This window comes from Mytilus galloprovincialis, chromosome 4 (assembly GCF_965363235.1).
Source record: "Mytilus galloprovincialis chromosome 4, xbMytGall1.hap1.1, whole genome shotgun sequence".
Classification (NCBI taxonomy): Eukaryota; Metazoa; Mollusca; class Bivalvia; order Mytilida; family Mytilidae; genus Mytilus; species Mytilus galloprovincialis.
The window spans coordinates 103,382,808-103,399,987 of record NC_134841.1 but is presented as its reverse complement, the minus strand read 5'-3'; the positions used below and the strand labels follow the sequence as shown (position 1 = coordinate 103,399,987).

Sequence of the window (17,180 nt, the reverse complement as noted above, 5' to 3'; positions counted from 1 at the left end):
AGTTTATTTACTTTTCATAAATACATTCAAATGTCAACATTGGTAGAACATTACAGTACAAGTAAATTGCCAAATTTCACAATCTTGTAAAAAGTAAACTAACAAACATACCGAACTCCGAGGGAAATTCTGAATGGAAAGTCCCTAATGTCATTCGAATACCGACAGCATTATCCATGATTAAAGTGTGGGGTCGATCAGGTTGGACGAAAATATAATTTAAATACGCAGAAAATTCCGTCAAATCGGAGCGTAAAATCCAATGCGTCGAATAGGAAACTTCTATGTGCGTTTAAGAAATTGAAATTAGTGTTAGAGAGTTACAAGTTGCAATGGAAACGTTCTACTTCTGTTCTGCTTACTCTCTTGTACTAAGGAGCAGTCAAAAATTCCACAGGGCGATTATGAACCAACAATATTAATAAGTTAAATGAAACATTGTTAAATTTATGTATCATGAACTATATAAGTATGAAACGAGCAATTGTTTGTTACTTTACCACTGAAAATACTAAACTAGTAAACATAATTCAGCTTTTCAAAATTATCTTACTAGAGTTTTAATTTTAATGTCTTAGTCAATAGATGTGTAGATTCGTTATTGTTTTACTTGTCATTGTTCGTTTCTATGTATGTATAATATTATTATAAGATGGATAGGATTTTCTACCCTAAGAATAGATCATCGTCGCTGTATTTGGACAATCCATTCTGAATTCGTTTTTTATCATCGATGCTCTTCAACTTAGGTCTTTATTTGGCATTTAACATTTTTACTCGAGTGTCACTGATATTTTTTTCGTGAAGGAAATGCGCGTCTGTCGTACAAAAATATAAACGTAGTATCTTTAATTAGTCTTTTTGTATTTTACTTTTTAACTTATTTACTCACGAAAATAAGACATAATAAAATTATCTTTGTCATTTTGATACAAATGATGTTGTATTTAAGTGACAAATTTTTAAAATGGCACAGTTTAATTACTTGTGAATTTTACAAAATTTTACGTTCAAATATGATTAATACAGATATTATAGCACATGTTGAAACGTGATCCTATTAAGAAATCAAAAATAAACTATGAAAGTTTTTCTTGACTATTATGTGTTTCATTCCCACTGCATTGATCAATCCCTTCCAATTACCATTTCCTTTTTTTACCTTCAATCAACAAACATCAATAGCCTTAGTAGGCATACAATATAAAAGATACATTGGCTTTCTCACGTTATTCCTGAACAAGCTTGATACTTGACGAGATCAATGAACCGATTGGATTATTGTCTTAACTATCAGACTATTGTGTAACTGCTTCCTTAGAACCATACTTCTACATTGATATAGTAGAGAGATAAAACAAAGTACTTTTAATACTTTATATTTGAGAAAAAAATATTTGTTAGATTTACGAGAGAAAAACTTTTGAGACTTATATATATTTCTAATTATTGATACTCACACGTGTATTCAAACCAATTGAAGTTATAGGTAGAAACATAAATATTATTGGAAGCAATGAATTTGTTTGGAAGATGTGCTCGTCAGACAACGCCACCGAAAAAGTAAAATGGAATTTATATCTGCATTTAAAAATTATTTATTTTTCGCTGAGTTTGAATGTTGCACTTTGTGTACTTTGCCTTTACCTTGTTAGAATTTCATACCAGTCGTGTGCCTCTCTTAATTACTTACATCATGAAGACTTCCAGATTAAACATTCTAACATCAGGATACATCGACAAAAAAGGGGGAGCTTCAGATCATATAGAGAGGTAAGATGGAATTAAAAATTATTTGACTGCTTTAATACATTTTTTATGCCTTACCTACGATAGTAGAAAGGCATTATTATTTCTGGTCCGTGCGTCCGTTCGTTCGTCCGTCCGTCCGTAGGTAAACGTTTTTGGTCAAGGTAGTCTTTGATGAAGTTGGAGTTCATTCAACTTGAAACTTAGTTTACTTGTTCCCTATGATATGATTTTTTAATGCCAATTTCGCGGTTCACTGAACATAAATGATAGTACAAGTGGGGCATTCGTGTAATATGGACACATTCCTGTATATACCGAATCATATTTATAACTTTAAATTTTATATACTTAATAAAGTTTTGTGAATTTTAAATTTAAAAATGTATGTTTTTGTTAATTAGAAGAAAAAAACAAGATAGTTGTATTGACCTTGGAATAAGGTAAATTAAATTAGGGGAAACTAATTTGTCGACAGAGAAGCCGAGCAGCCTTGACAGTTGAGTCTTACTATGTATAGATGATAATTGCAGAAATGAAATAATGTTTAAAACATATTTCTCCCTTGGGATAAACTATGTTCGTAGCAGGTGTACATGCACTGCTGGAAATACATAGAGTATCTGTCTCAGAAAAAGGTCAAAGAACAACGTTCTGTTTTAACTTTGTAACTTTATCAGTTAAATGTAACCTATTTTAGTTATTTTGACCTTATAATGAAGTAAATTTAATTAAAGGATACTAATTTACGAACCGAAAATCGAGTTTTTCTAGGCAGAATTGAAAGTTCACATTTTATAGGTATTGCTGATAATTGGAGAAATAATGTTTTAAACATATTTCTCCATTGGGAAATAAAAATGTTCTTAACACGTACACTACTGGAAGGAAATTGAATATCTGCCTCAGGATAAAGGTGAACGAATAACGTCAGACTAGCAGCATGTCATCACTTCGAAAAGATATATTCTCAGTCACATTTGCTACACGTTGACGGCTGAGAAATGTTAAACTGTGAAATACGCTACGTTTTGCAGTATAATTTTCAAAACTAGACGCTTAATGTCATTGTTTTCCTATTGATTGCAATATTGTCTTGTTTATTTTCCTGGCATAATAGTACATCTGCATCTCCTCTATAAAAGAGGGAAGAAAGATACCAGAGGGACAGTCAAACTCATAAATCAAAAATAAACTGACAACACCATGGCTAAAAATGAAAAAGACAAACAGACAAACAATAGTACACATGACACAACATAGAAAACTAAAGAATAAACAACCCGAACCCCACCAAAAACTGGAGTGATCCCAGGTGCTCCAGAAGGGTGAGCAGATCCTGCTCCACATGTGGCACCCGTCGTGTTGCTTATGTGATAACAAATCCGGTAAATATTTCGGTAGTCCCATTCCTGAAAGGGAAAGGGATTGTAGTTACGACGTAAGGAACATATCCGATACCATTTGTGAAACGATTATTCCATAACGGTCAACCAACTCGTGATGGCGTCTGTAAAATTTATGAAGTGATGATTTCAACTTCATCATTTGGAACTCTTGATTTAATAGCTTCCTTCTGAGCAACAACCCTTTATCAAGAAAATCATTATAGGAAATGCAAGCATTGGAATATCGTACCAATTTGGAGATATAAACACCGTATGCAGGTGCTGCTGGAATGTTGCTACTTAGAAATGGAAAATTCACAATTGGAAAGCTGAAATCATCTCTTTTGTCGAAAAGTTTTGTTTCAGCCGACCCTCATTGTCTATTTCTATATGTAAGTCAAGATATGAAGCCGACTTAACTATATAAGTAACGTCTCCTCATTATCGGTATCTATAAACTGGCACATGCAACTTACATTTTAATAGTTGTCCGTCTTCCATTTAAGGATGCAATGCTTAGCACTTTGCTCTTGATAGAAGCTGTTTGAGTTAGCACTTTGCTCTTGATAGAAGCTGTTTTAGTTGGTGTCATTGTCTAGATTGAATATTCGCCATAAAAAAATATTTCAAGGATCAAAAGATTTAATTTAGGTAAAAGTTAATAAAAGCTGCCCATAATCTGTATGTGCCTATCCCAATTCAAGAGCCTGTAGTGTGGCTATCGGATATCGTTTGTTCAGGTTTGTCCTGTTTTTCGTTATTTTATTTTTGTGCAAATAAGGCCGTATGTTTTTTCAATTGCATGGTTCAAATTTTTTCATGCCGGGGTCTTCGATACGCTACGGTTTTCTTAACCACCATTGAAGGCCGTTAGATTGCCTGTTATTGCTTACATCAATTTCATTTGAATTTTGATAGATAAATGTCTCATTGACAATCAATCCATTTCTCCTTATATTTTTAAAGCTAGAAATATAAAGCTACTTTGTCAAATCAAAGATTTTTATATGATACTTGATTTCAACTTCTACCAAAGTTATATTAAAACATATATCCTTGCATTGTGGTTTGCTTGCAATTATGTTGTCAGTGTTGTTATGGTCTCATTAAATATCTCATACTTACGATTACGTGGAGCCCAAGTGAACATACAATATTTAAGGTTTCTTGTCATCTTCCGTCTTGCTATAAAACCAATTGTGAGAGCAAAACTGTAAGTTGAGTAGGACACGTAATTGCACAGTCATTTCCTTTCTGTCTTGACTCATTTAATTCAAGACCTTCTTTGAATGGAAATTATTCACATTTGAGAAAAACTGGATCCAACTGTATGGTATGTACACATATGACCAGATGTTAGACTGAATTTCAGTTAATATACTTTACACCTTTGTTTTCAAATAACAGACCAAATTGATGGCCTTATAACAGCCCAATCATCTTATCTCGTGCTTTGTTGTTAACATTTTCTAGTATTTATTGTTTTGCTTTTTGACAATAAGCTAGAAATATAGAGTCAAATCAGTTAGATAAATAATATATGAAAACAAACCACACATACCACCAACACTCGACCCCTACTGTTAAGATAGACGAACAAACAACGAACAAGATTAGGCCCATATAGCTTGATTTGATACAGGCACAATATGAATTACGATGAAACCAGCCTAAAGTGAATATTAACCTCCCTCTTTGCTGCTTCAGAACAAAAGTCGTATAATTAAAACACAATGGAAAAACGGCCAAGGCCGGTTTTAAACAGGATTAATTGTAACTTGGAACGAGAAATAAAAATAGCACATCATTTGGAAATCAGGGATTGGAATCTAGTTAAGGTAGCCACAACTGTTTTGTTAAATACTGCCGCCAATGTGCCACCCATGAAAATAGCTGTAGTATAACACAAGTTACTAAAAGTGCAATGAACGGTAAGAACAATCCATCTCATTAACATTCAAGATTTGATATAAATGTAAATTCATAAATATATAATGTTAGGAATGGCGTCAAAATGATTGTAGAGTTGATTAGACTACAAGATTGACGCCTTAAATACCCCACCATCAGAGGATTGGGCGGTTAAGGGGTGATTAATTTGGTCTGCGATTTGAAAACACTTAATGTCATAATAAAAAAAAAAGCTGTTATTTCAAAACAAGTTACTATAATGTATAGGACGATCTTTGTTTTAAATAGCGTGATAAATACAAAGGAGATCATTTTTCAAGACAGGATTATTTACTTTTTATTTTATCGGCTATAAACCAAAACGCCTTGTAATGATAAAACAAAAAATCTTTGAATTTTACTAGAAAGCCATAGATATCCTTAACACTCGTAGCTGTCCTTCAAAAACATATCAGTTAGGATGAAACTACATCAGGGCATTAAGTCATAACTTAAGTGCAATTTAAAGTAAATTGTTTAATACTACTTTTGACTAATATGTTTGGTTTATAATGGAGAGCGAAGAGACAGAGCGACCTAAAACATAGTTAACAGTTCCGGACTATAGAACCTATTATGGAGATAAAATGAGAACGTTATACACGTTCATATGCATGTACCTACAATATCAATACTGGTAAATTAAATAGAAGTTACTAAAAAGGGGGGAAATTAATGGAAATTAATATTAACCAGAGGTCAAAGTGTGTGGTGTTAATTTTTTTTTCTTTCTTATTTTTGTGAATGTATTCTTGTTTTATCATAATGTAATTAACTGCGTCAAAAATTCGGCATACACAAGATTCGTTTCTATATCATACAAAATGTATGAGAGTTCGTCTGCTCTCATTAATTTATAATTATGTCTATGAGCTATGATCAATTTCTTCGATTTTTCTATCATCCCAGCCTACGACAATCTTTATGTTCACTTAACTTCATTTCTTGACATAAACGCCATAATTTCTCCTAATTAAGATTTATCATGTTTGTAAATTGGGAACAAAATTAATGGGCGTCTATTAAGAAATTTTCAAATGATTACTATATAAATAACGGATATGTTGTCGTATTGTCTTTACTTTATTTTATAAGGACTGTTCTCATGTTTGGAAGCAAAGTATAACAACTACCTTCAATCCCACAGTACAGAAATGTCAGTTGTTTTATCTGATATATTTGTACTTTATCTGGGCCTTGATTTATGTACTTAACTCGTATAGATGCTTACTAGTTTGCGTGTCTAGTATATGGCATGTACAATAATATTATACCACTCTCACTAGGGCAGATAAACCTCGATTAACTTTTAGGTTACATTGCCTTATAGTATTACATAAGGAAAGGCTTATATTATTTATAACATCACGGTTTCTTTAGGCATTCTTTTAAGGTTTATCGTAAGGTTTATCAAGGTTTGTTTTAAATCACGTAATAGTACATATGTAAGCTTTTAATATCAACTTCTTTTTTATATTTTAAGTTACAAATCCTCTCACAATTCGTTTATGTAATTCTTGGATACAAAGTATTTTCGATTTTACTAGAATTTATATATGTAGGCAAACTTCATTAATATTGACAGTCAACTATATTGATTGATTGCGGATTGTTTCACGTCCAGTGGCAAATATTTCATGAAAATTCAGAGATTCAACAAATAAACAATGTATAAAGTACAATGTATGACTAGTTTTTATTGTTATAAAAGTTTGGAGCTAAAATAATATAAAAACTATTGAGCAAATTCATCTAAAACTCTTTTAAAACAAATTTAAAAGATTAAAAAAAGCGATTTTTGTTTTTAGTATTGTTGCGAAGTTTTTAACTTTCTCTACAAAGTCGGGTATGATTGATAATACCTTCTTTTGTGTTTTTTTTTTTTTTTTTTTTTTTTGTGTTAGAAAAATTAACACAATAATACATTGGATAGTTCAACGATCTTCGATAATTTGTTTAGAAACCAAATATTGTTGTAGACATTAAAGTGTTACTATTAGGCTGTTTCCTTTTTGACCCTGGTTTAGCTTTGAGGTTGGCTGCATCGGTTCCGAGACACTGAAACGCCATGGACTAATACAGCTTATCGGGATCTGTTAAATTCTTAATTCAGAAACAGAGAATTCATAATTAAATAAATCACACGCTTTTTTCTTAACGGAATAAACATTTTAACATGGTACCATAAGGCCAAGATGTAAATAACTATTGATCTTATGGTGTTGATTCAGCTGGTTAATTGAGAACGTTAACTATATATCTTATACTTTATTGTCTGAACAGTAGTACATTGATATAGCTACACGAAAACTATAGAATGCAATCTATTATAGTACTGGTTGTATGTGTCTATCAAAGTCAGAAGCCTGTAATTCAGTGGTTGTCGTAACATATTTGTTTTTCGTTCATTTTTTGTACATTAATTACCGTTAGCCCGTTAGATTTCTTGTTTGAATGGTTTTAAATGAACTTTGATCATTTTTGAAAATGTGTCCTAAAGTTGGAAATATCTGAGTCATTTGGTCTATAGTGGAGGGTTGTCTAATTAGCAATCATACCACATCTTCTTTTTAAAATCTATAATAGTAGGTTGACGATTCTTAAAGTGCTTAAAACTGACGCCATAAATGCGTGCGAAATTGACGATCTTTCCCACTGAAAGATTTATCCAGAAATAGTCTATTTGTCTTGTATCAATCAGTACTATTGGTAGTTATGTAATATCGTTATAAAATATAATGTTCATTCATTATTTGTTATACCGTCACGGATATTGACAATATCCGTACCATCATTGTTTTTCTTCTTTGTCTCAAATATTTAATAATTGTACATGTATGTGATGCAATGCATTGTGTTTTATTCTCCAGAAACATTACTTCTAATGATGATGCATCCATGTTTGAGATCTACGTCTTAAATAACAGATGTCTCGCCTTTTCAAAACAAGCAATTTAAACAAGCAGTTCGGAAGGCTTATAATCTTAAATAATAATGGTTCGTCTTAAAATGCAACTGGTATTATGGCGGCAACGTTTCTATGCATTCTGTAGAAGGTGTTAGCACAATTGTATCCGTTAATAAATAATTTCCATTTTATTAATAAAACGCACTTTAAACACACTTTAATATTCATTAAAGTCATTACGTCAAACATTAAAGTTGTGTACTGTTCAAAGGGCATCCCAAAGGACATTCGAACCATAATTTATTCTGATATTCGGTTTAGTTTTTATGGTTTGCAACTTTCATTTGAAGAATCTAAAAGAGTTGTTTATCCAACTCATATCATACACCAGAACAATGTTTCAATTTTTCTTTAATGATCATAGCATAGATATTGTAGAAAAATATACATATCTTGGACTAGTGTTTAATGCATATTTGAATTATATAGATATAACAAAAGCTGTTGCTAAGTCTGCCAGTAGGGCATTAGGTTTGTTTTAAATGGCAAAAGTAAAGCTTAAATGGTGGTTTTGAGTTTTCAATTTTTACAATTTTTTTTGATACATTGGATATGTCAGTTATTGAATATGGTGCCTCAATATGCAATTAAAAGTAGGGCCATGCGATTTTTAATGGGTTGGAAAATATACCCAAATTTATCTTCATATGAAGATACGGGCTTGATGCCATGTATAATTAAATAATGGTCATGTATTTTTAGAAATTGGTCAAGCTTTTTAAAAATAAAATTATTAACAACACAACTTCTAGGTTATCTACGTGCAAAAATAAAGGTATAATTGGTAATGCCACTACTGCAAGATTATTTAACAAAAATACACTTGAATATTCACAAATTTTCCCGCGCAATGCCAAAAAATGATTAACTTGTTATACGTAGATTAACTTCTCAAAATACTATAAGGTCAACAGTGAACGGGAGAACCTTTTCGATCTCCTTTTCCTGTGATATTACATGAAAAACTCAAAACCTAATATATGTGGTAACTTGAACCCAACCTAAATGTGGTATCAAATATGTGGGACAGACGGGACGAGAGTATTACAGAAGAAATCAAGAACATCTCTACCGCTTTCGTAGACCCAAAAAATTCAAAAATTTAGTATATCAACATTTAGATAAGCATAATCACAATCTTAAATATACAAATACAAATACAAATACAAATATTTTATTGGCACAAACTCAATTACAATAATTGGCAACGGCCCATACAACTAGTATACAAATAGTATATACAATATATAAAATTCAAACCTCTCGAAACCGTTCAGAAACAACCAGGAGAATCACACAAGCAATTTGAAAAAAAACCGAAGTTCGCGAATTGTTTTGGATAAAAAGACTATAAACAGCTTATCCTCTCGGTCTCAATGACAAAATATTAGGGCAATGGAACATATCTAAAACATCTATCGATGTCATTAATATTGTTGATAAACGATTTAGAAATAATAGGTCTCATGGTAAACGCAAAAACCGTAATCAACGTATTAAACATCGCATAAACTATAGACTTGCTGATCTGTTATCTATAATAAAGAATAATGGCAGACATCAAGTATTATGCAAACTGGATCAGATACGTATATAAAGTAAATAATATGCTATTTTTCTGGAGTGTGATAAAATTTCTTTTTTTTAGCCCGTTTTATGAATAGACCCGTATTATTACAGCCTTTTGTCATCACAGGCTTTTTCCTAGTATTTATAAACCTGAAAATCATAAACGACGTTTTCTTAAATTAAAATATATAAATAGAGATATTGATTTTATTAATTTGTGTAGCATATTCAGTGACTCTTCCGTCTGTAGCTTAATACCTCCATATTTTGATAATATAGAACAACCCATTATTTTGTATTCTTATAAAAAAAAAACGAGCAGAAATTTGAGTTTTAATTATACATCAATTACAGCAGACGTCAATATAGAAAATAATGTTCCTTCCACTTGAGACTGCGAAACATCTAGTTTTAAATATGTTCCCTATGGTCATGTTATTACAGGAGACCTCAACATCGTCGAAGACCGTGAGGTCATTTCTTTTTTAAAGAAAGGACCGAAATACCGTCCTCCATCTATAATAGATTGGAAACAGTGTCGTCAGGTCATTAAAGACGCTCTGTTTGCCTACTGTAAAAATTGGTGCAAACGTGAAAAATCTGATAAAAAATCTTTTACCGGCAGACAAGGCAGCCAAAAATGTAGTGGTGTTGTGACGCATATACTACATGGAAGTTCTTCAAAACGAAATCAATTCCTCTACATTCAGGTCCATGCGCATCACAGAGAGTGAAATCGTTAACAAGCATACCACTGTCACTACCCAGCTTAAAGCATCTTCCGAACATTTGAACGTCCTTACCACATACTGGTTAACGAAATTACACAAAAAAATTCCGTTTCATTTCCGCATCGAGTAAGTGTTCTACTACTAAGCTATCAATGCTTCTAACTACCTTCCTTACTACTACCAAAGAACAGGTTATTAACTTTTGTAATAAAGCTTATGAAAGTAATGGTATTAATTATTTTTGGAGTGTTAAAAATTCTTTAGAGGTTTTAGATAAAATACATGCTTTTGATGGTCCTTATAATTCTGTTGACAGTTATGAATTTTCTACTCTGTACACTACACTTCCACACAATCTTTTTCATTTTAATATTTAGTTTTTTTTTAAATGTATATAAAATGATTATTTTAGCTTTGGATAGATTGATTAAAACAAAATAAAACCATAAAAAAGTTCTTAAACATCTTTAGAATGACTTATTTGTGGCCGCAAATACATGTTTATTCACAATCTGAGAGCTTATTTTCTTAATTTACAAAGATCGAGGTATTGTTTCTTACATCTATCATGTACAAGCTCCTAATAAGATGAAGAGGCCTCACAAGAGTTGTCCAAAAGAGTTCCCATGGATCATATTTTTCCCTTCACCATTCATAAGCGATTGACTAGTTAGCATAGGAACTAATACCAAGCTTGTTACTCATTCGCACCAGCCATGGTATATTGCACGTTTTACTTGCTGAAAAGACTAGACCGGTGTCGTGGGAATAGCCTCAATATTAACAATAAGTATTTCCTCTTCCAAAAACACATTTTTTCTTGCTTCGTTAACCCCATCTGATAAGTTTGTTCGATCTTACAACAAAACCACGTATCGTTCTATCAATGACATTGTCAAATCCATATCTGGTGATGTTGGCTGATCAATCATCATTCTAAATGATAGAGTCACATCTTTAAACACCATCCATGTCACAAACGCAGTTCCTTTTCCAGCAAACGTGTAATCTCTCAATGCCTAGTTTATTTGAAAGGTCATGGGTAGATATATATCTGAAGCTTTTCCCACTCCAAAATGCAAGCCAAAGTTTGTCTGCCCCTATGTCACTGAAAAGCAAAACAGCAATGACAACAACATCAGTATCGACTGTTCGAGTCATGACTCAGTTAAGTCTGTGTTTCACTGCATCAGATACATGCATCTTGATTCAAGTGTCAGCCTCTTCACGTGAACATGATGCTAAGCTTGAAAACCATTATGTGGTGGATAAAACAGGACACATCCTGAGCAATTTTTGCTACAACTACCTTTTCCTCAAAATCTATTGAGCAAGCTGTTGCGAATGAAAATTTAAAGGTTCTTTCTTATTTTCGTCATCTTGTTTTGACTCTGGATTCGTCTGTGTAGCCCCTTTTCCCTAAATGTAGCGCTTGCTTCTTATAACAAATGCTCAGGATATTCTATCTTATCTACCTCGAGATGTATTTCAAGTTTATCACCATGTTCACATTAAGAGGCTGACAATAGAATCATGGTGCATGTGTCTGATGCAATGAAATACGAACTTGCACGAGTCATGATTCGAATACTCGTTACTGATGATGCTGTCATTACTATTTCGCTATTTTGACAGGGGAAGACGAACTATGGATTGTGTTTGGGAGGGCAAAAAGCTTTGGATAAATATATATCAATGACCTTTCAAATGCACCTGGCAATGAGTGATTACACACACTTATTTAGCTTCATGTCTTTATCAGTTGTAATATGGTTCTCTGATTGCTTGGAAAGGAAACAAAGACTGCGTAAGAGAGATTTGTGGCATTTGAAGATGTGACTTTAACATAAAAAATGGTTATTGATCAGCCTAAATCACCGAGGTTTAACTGTAAGATTACACAAACTTATCAGATGGGGTTTACATGGTTAACGAATCAAGAAAATAACTATTTGCGCAAAAGGAAAGACTAGTTGAGGGCATTCTCTCAACTTGGTCTAGTTTTTTCCAGCATGTAAATCGTGCAATATACTAAAGCAGGTGTTTATTGGGACGAGCTTGGAATTGGCTCTTATGCTACCCGGTTCAGGCGCGAATGGATGGCGAAGGGACAAAGAGGATAACTTTTAAATAACTCGTTCAAAGGCTTCATCATTTTGTCAGAAGCTTGTACATTGTGGATGTACTGGGGAATGCGGTTCAATGCCAAAACAATCCTAATCATCAGAAACAAAAGCCATAAAATCTACAGTTTAAATAGACACATACCACAACAAGTCAAGCATAACCCGTACCTAGGCCTACAAATTTCGGAAGACCTCAAATCGACCACCCACATATTAAACGTGGCAAAGAAAGCAAATTCAACACTAGACTTTCAAAGAAGAAACTTTAAATACTGCCCACAAGATTGCAAAAAACAGCTTACATCTCGCTCGATCAACGATGGAATATGGAGCCATAGTAATGGACCCCTACATGGTAACAAACATAAATAAGCTAGAAAAGATACAACGTCAAGCGGCAAGATTGATCACCATGGATTACAAGTCAAGAAAGGACGGGTGTGTTTCCAATATGCTAGAAGTTGATATTTATGTACAAAGTGGTTTAGGGGCTGATTCCCGCTATTGAACAAGACGAAATTCTAAAAAACGCACGTCCTAAGAGAAACATAACTGCCAAGAAGTTCGAAGAATACCACGCAACAAATAGTGTGGAAAAGCAAGTAAAGGAGCACTCTTAGTGTTTTGACATTCCACTAAGCAAAACACCACAATACTCAAACTCATTCTTTGTAAAGACAGTGATCGCGTCGAATCAGCTAGACGACAATGTAGTGCGCGCATCAAGCGTAGAGAGCGTCAAATCTGCTCTCGTCAATAAATCGGCGGCGCTCTCTCAAACCGTTATATGAAAGCCAAAATCTGTATCGACAACGTATTCATACAGATACAGATACAGATACAGAGGATGTCTCGGTCGTTGTTAATGTGGAAAATCGGGTCTCCCGTGCACTGTTTTGTTTACATGTGGTGGTGACTATGAATAAACATGTATTTTTAGCCAAATATTAGTAATTTGAAAAATGTTTTAGTACTTTAGTTATTTTATTTTGTTTTAACCAATCTATCTAAAACTCTAAATCAAAGATGTGGATTGAGGACTCATTTTGGAAACTTACACCATATTGGGATTTTTTTACCGGAAGTGTGATTAACAACAGAATAAAATTAGTGGTTTTGAGGATAACTAGAAGCCAATAGTTCTATGCGAAATTTCATGCTTGTAGCAGGATGTGCACAATTCGTCTGAAATATGCTTGTAGCCGCCGGACTATAATATCGATTTTGTCATCAGCAAATTAAAACATAACTAAATTGTATCTTTTGTTTAGGCGGGATGTATAGAGTCACACACACGTTATTTTTTATCTCTAAAGAAGTCGCTCCTCACTATCCTACTACCTGTCGATACATTTATTTTTGGCATTGCACAAGTCATGTCTTCTCTGACTGTTCATGACGTTAAAATGCTAAATCCCTAGGATGTGTTTTAGTTGATTTAAGTCTCTGGTGCATGATTTTTTATTACTAATTGATTTTGGCTTTTAACTAGCTGTCGGTAACTGCAAGTACTCTCAAATTGTATTTTCTTGTTAATTCGACCTGTTGATACTGTTTATAATGTTTTTTGTTATTTCATATTAATATGGATCTTGTCTATATACCAGCTTTGATTATTTGGAATATCTTCTAATTTTAAAGAGGCACTAGCTGTCAAATTCATGGTCACCGATTTGACTAGAATTCTCATGTTTGATTTATAACAATGTAAAACATTTATCCGAACTATTAAAAGATTAAAATAAACAGTTTACAGAGCATGGGGTAGATAATATATAGGTTCGTTTCGTGTGTATTTTAGTCCAGACTCCATCTAATTAACTATTGATTTGACCTCAGATGACCATATTATCGATGTAAACATAAATAAAGCTATGAATAGATTAAACCAACACGTGCAATTGGATTTTTAAAAGTCTTATAGATTTTATTTTATAGATTAAAAATAGATGTTTCTCATTGTTTTAACCGTATAGGAATGATTTTATGTGCATCGAATTAGAAATCAAATGCTTTACCATAATTTCACTTTCATTGTTGACATGTTTTTTCTTTAAATAACCAGTACACGTACAATGCATGCGTTGTCAATCTCTAGCTAGGGATTAAATTGAAGTTCACATGAATACGGATTTAAAGAGGTCGACTCATTCACTTACAAGTGAATAACTTATTATCAATGTTTCTTATATGTATTCAATAAGTTCGAAAACAAACAAAAAAAAAAACAAATGTAAGAGTTAATTAAATCTTACATTTACATATTTTCTGTCTAGGTTTGACGTATTTCTTTTAAAATGTCAAGTAATAACATTCTCTCCAAATGAATAGAAAAATGTTTTGTCAACTATAAATGCTATCAAATGTCGTAAATTAAGAAAAACAAGAATATGTCCCAAAAACACGGATGCCCCATCCGCACTATCATTTTCTATGTTTAGTGGACCGTGAAAATGGGATAAAGTCTCTAATTTGTCATTAAAATTAGAAAGATCATGTCATAGGGAACATGTTTGATCGGACTTCAAGTTCAGACGGACGGACGAACAGACGGACGAACAGACGAACGAACATACGGACGAACAGACGGACGCACAGACCATAAATGGGCCATTAAAATCATAAGTTTTGATTGATATATATGAGATAATAAGAGAACGTTTTGAAACGCATTAAAACTAAGCGTCAGATGTCTCATTTGGGTTATATAGTACCAATTTACTACCCTAATGTGTGCCATTTACATGAACGAGCAAGCAAATTGTAAAAAGCACTTGTTATATTATTTTTTAATAGCATTTTAAGTTTGCTTAATAATATGATGCTTCCGTCGGAGGTCAGAATAATTTTACTGTATGGATATCAAAATCTTAATGATATATTTGAAAATGAAAGTTTGTATCTAGTTTCAACAATTTATTCCTGCTATTAATGATGAAGGAATCATTAGAACGGCTATAAAGCTTTTAAGATATTTGCGTAATACTACACATCTCAACAAGTATAAATTCTAATGATTTCATTTATTTGGAAATTTAATATCTCGACAATACCGAATGTTGACTCGTGAACCTTTGCATGATGGAACTTCTAAATACAGCTGTTTTATTTGTATAGGAAATTTTAATCAGGAAGTGATACCCTGCTTTGCAAATAAAATGATTTTATTAAATCTCATTTGTAAAGTTAACTTGTAATTAAAAAAAAAATGCTATGTGTATCACATCCCATGGTTCCCAAATAAGCATGGAGTACTTGACAAAAAAAAGTTAAACGTGTGACGACAAAATTTTAATTTCCAATTTGTATTTTATAAACAATTCACATTGAAAAATCAGATAGAACTACAGTTGTTGATGCTACCAACACATGAAAATAAAAAGAAATATTTACTTGGAAGCTTCTATTCATTAAGTTAGCCAGGATAAACCTCCATTCGACAGCAAACTAACGACAAATATACCAATAAGACATCTTATAGTCTTAAACAATATCTTAGCGTTCGGTCATAAAACATTGTTTAGTACTCGTAGTACACTATTTGTATTCAAAATACCTAATGCAGTATTTTAATTCTTTGATTTTCGAGTTAAGATAAGACTATCGCAATCGATTTTTTTATGAGTTAACACTTACGATATGTAAGGGTTACTCACACATCTATGTAAAGCTCTTAATCGTTTATATTCTATAAAAGTTGGCATACCGGTTATTTATACCGTCCTTCCGTTCATATTTGAAATATGCAGACAGAGAAGAAGTTTTTGTCTTTGATAATTATGTTAGTTTGGTGTTACAAGAAACTCGGACTGATGAAATCATCCATCAAACCCTGTACAATACATGGACTTTAAACAACCAACAATCAATCAATCAACCATGATAATATAGACATCACATGGGATTACACATATCTGATAATGATCATAGAACATCAATTTTACAAAGATCTGAAAGATTAGATGTTTGATATCAACAATGTTCATAATACGCTGTTATCGCTTGTATCTAATAGTAAATCCGAACAATTCTACAACCATCAGCAGAAATTTACATAAATATTCTATTTCAAACGAAATAACATCACAAAACATAAATAATTAAAATGTCTGTCAGCTACCTGTAACATTTTACAAATATTATGTGGCTTTTATCGCTTTGACGTGAAATATAGAGATAACTGTGTGTATGACATTATTTTCAACTGTTAAATTATACTCTGAACATTACTTAAATGAAAAATATTGACATTCAGATCCGCATCTCTTTTACACAAAATGCATGATGCATTAGTATTTTTCAAGCTCTGCACAAAGGAAATTCAATGACAATTCCTATTTAATGTGTACATGAAAAAGGGGTGGGTTTAAAAAAATAAAGTCACCATTCGTTACAACTGTCCTCAAATATCAATAAATATGAACAGTAAATAAACTCATCATTGATACCAGGATTAAAATTGTGAACCGCGGCCTAAAACCTAAAAAAGACTCATTAGTGACGCTCGAATAAACAAAAATAAAAAGGTCAAATATAATTTGAAACGAATATTCAACTATATTGTCTCAGAAGCGAGCCGTTCGAACATCTAGTATAACATTAAAATATCAGAATCATTTGCTTCAACCCTATGCACTGTCTTAACAACATATACTTCGAAAGAGATAAAATATGTGAGCATGTTACATATCCACAACTA

General features: G+C 32.5%; 1 protein-coding gene across 2 annotated transcripts in view; it reads left to right on the top strand.

The window, feature by feature from the left end:
• The first annotated feature begins 1,330 nt into the window (after nt 1-1,330).
• Nucleotides 1,331-17,180, top strand: part of LOC143073699 (uncharacterized) — a 51,546-nt gene continuing 35,696 nt past the window's right edge. The window contains exon 1 of one of the 2 annotated variants that reach the window (XM_076249446.1): nt 1,331-1,773. In XM_076249446.1, the coding sequence (XP_076105561.1) occupies nt 1,534-1,773 (240 nt within the window). In that variant the 5' untranslated portion in view covers nt 1,331-1,533. The remainder of the gene's footprint in view (nt 1,774-17,180) is intronic. The other variant, XM_076249447.1, reaches the window with a different exon arrangement.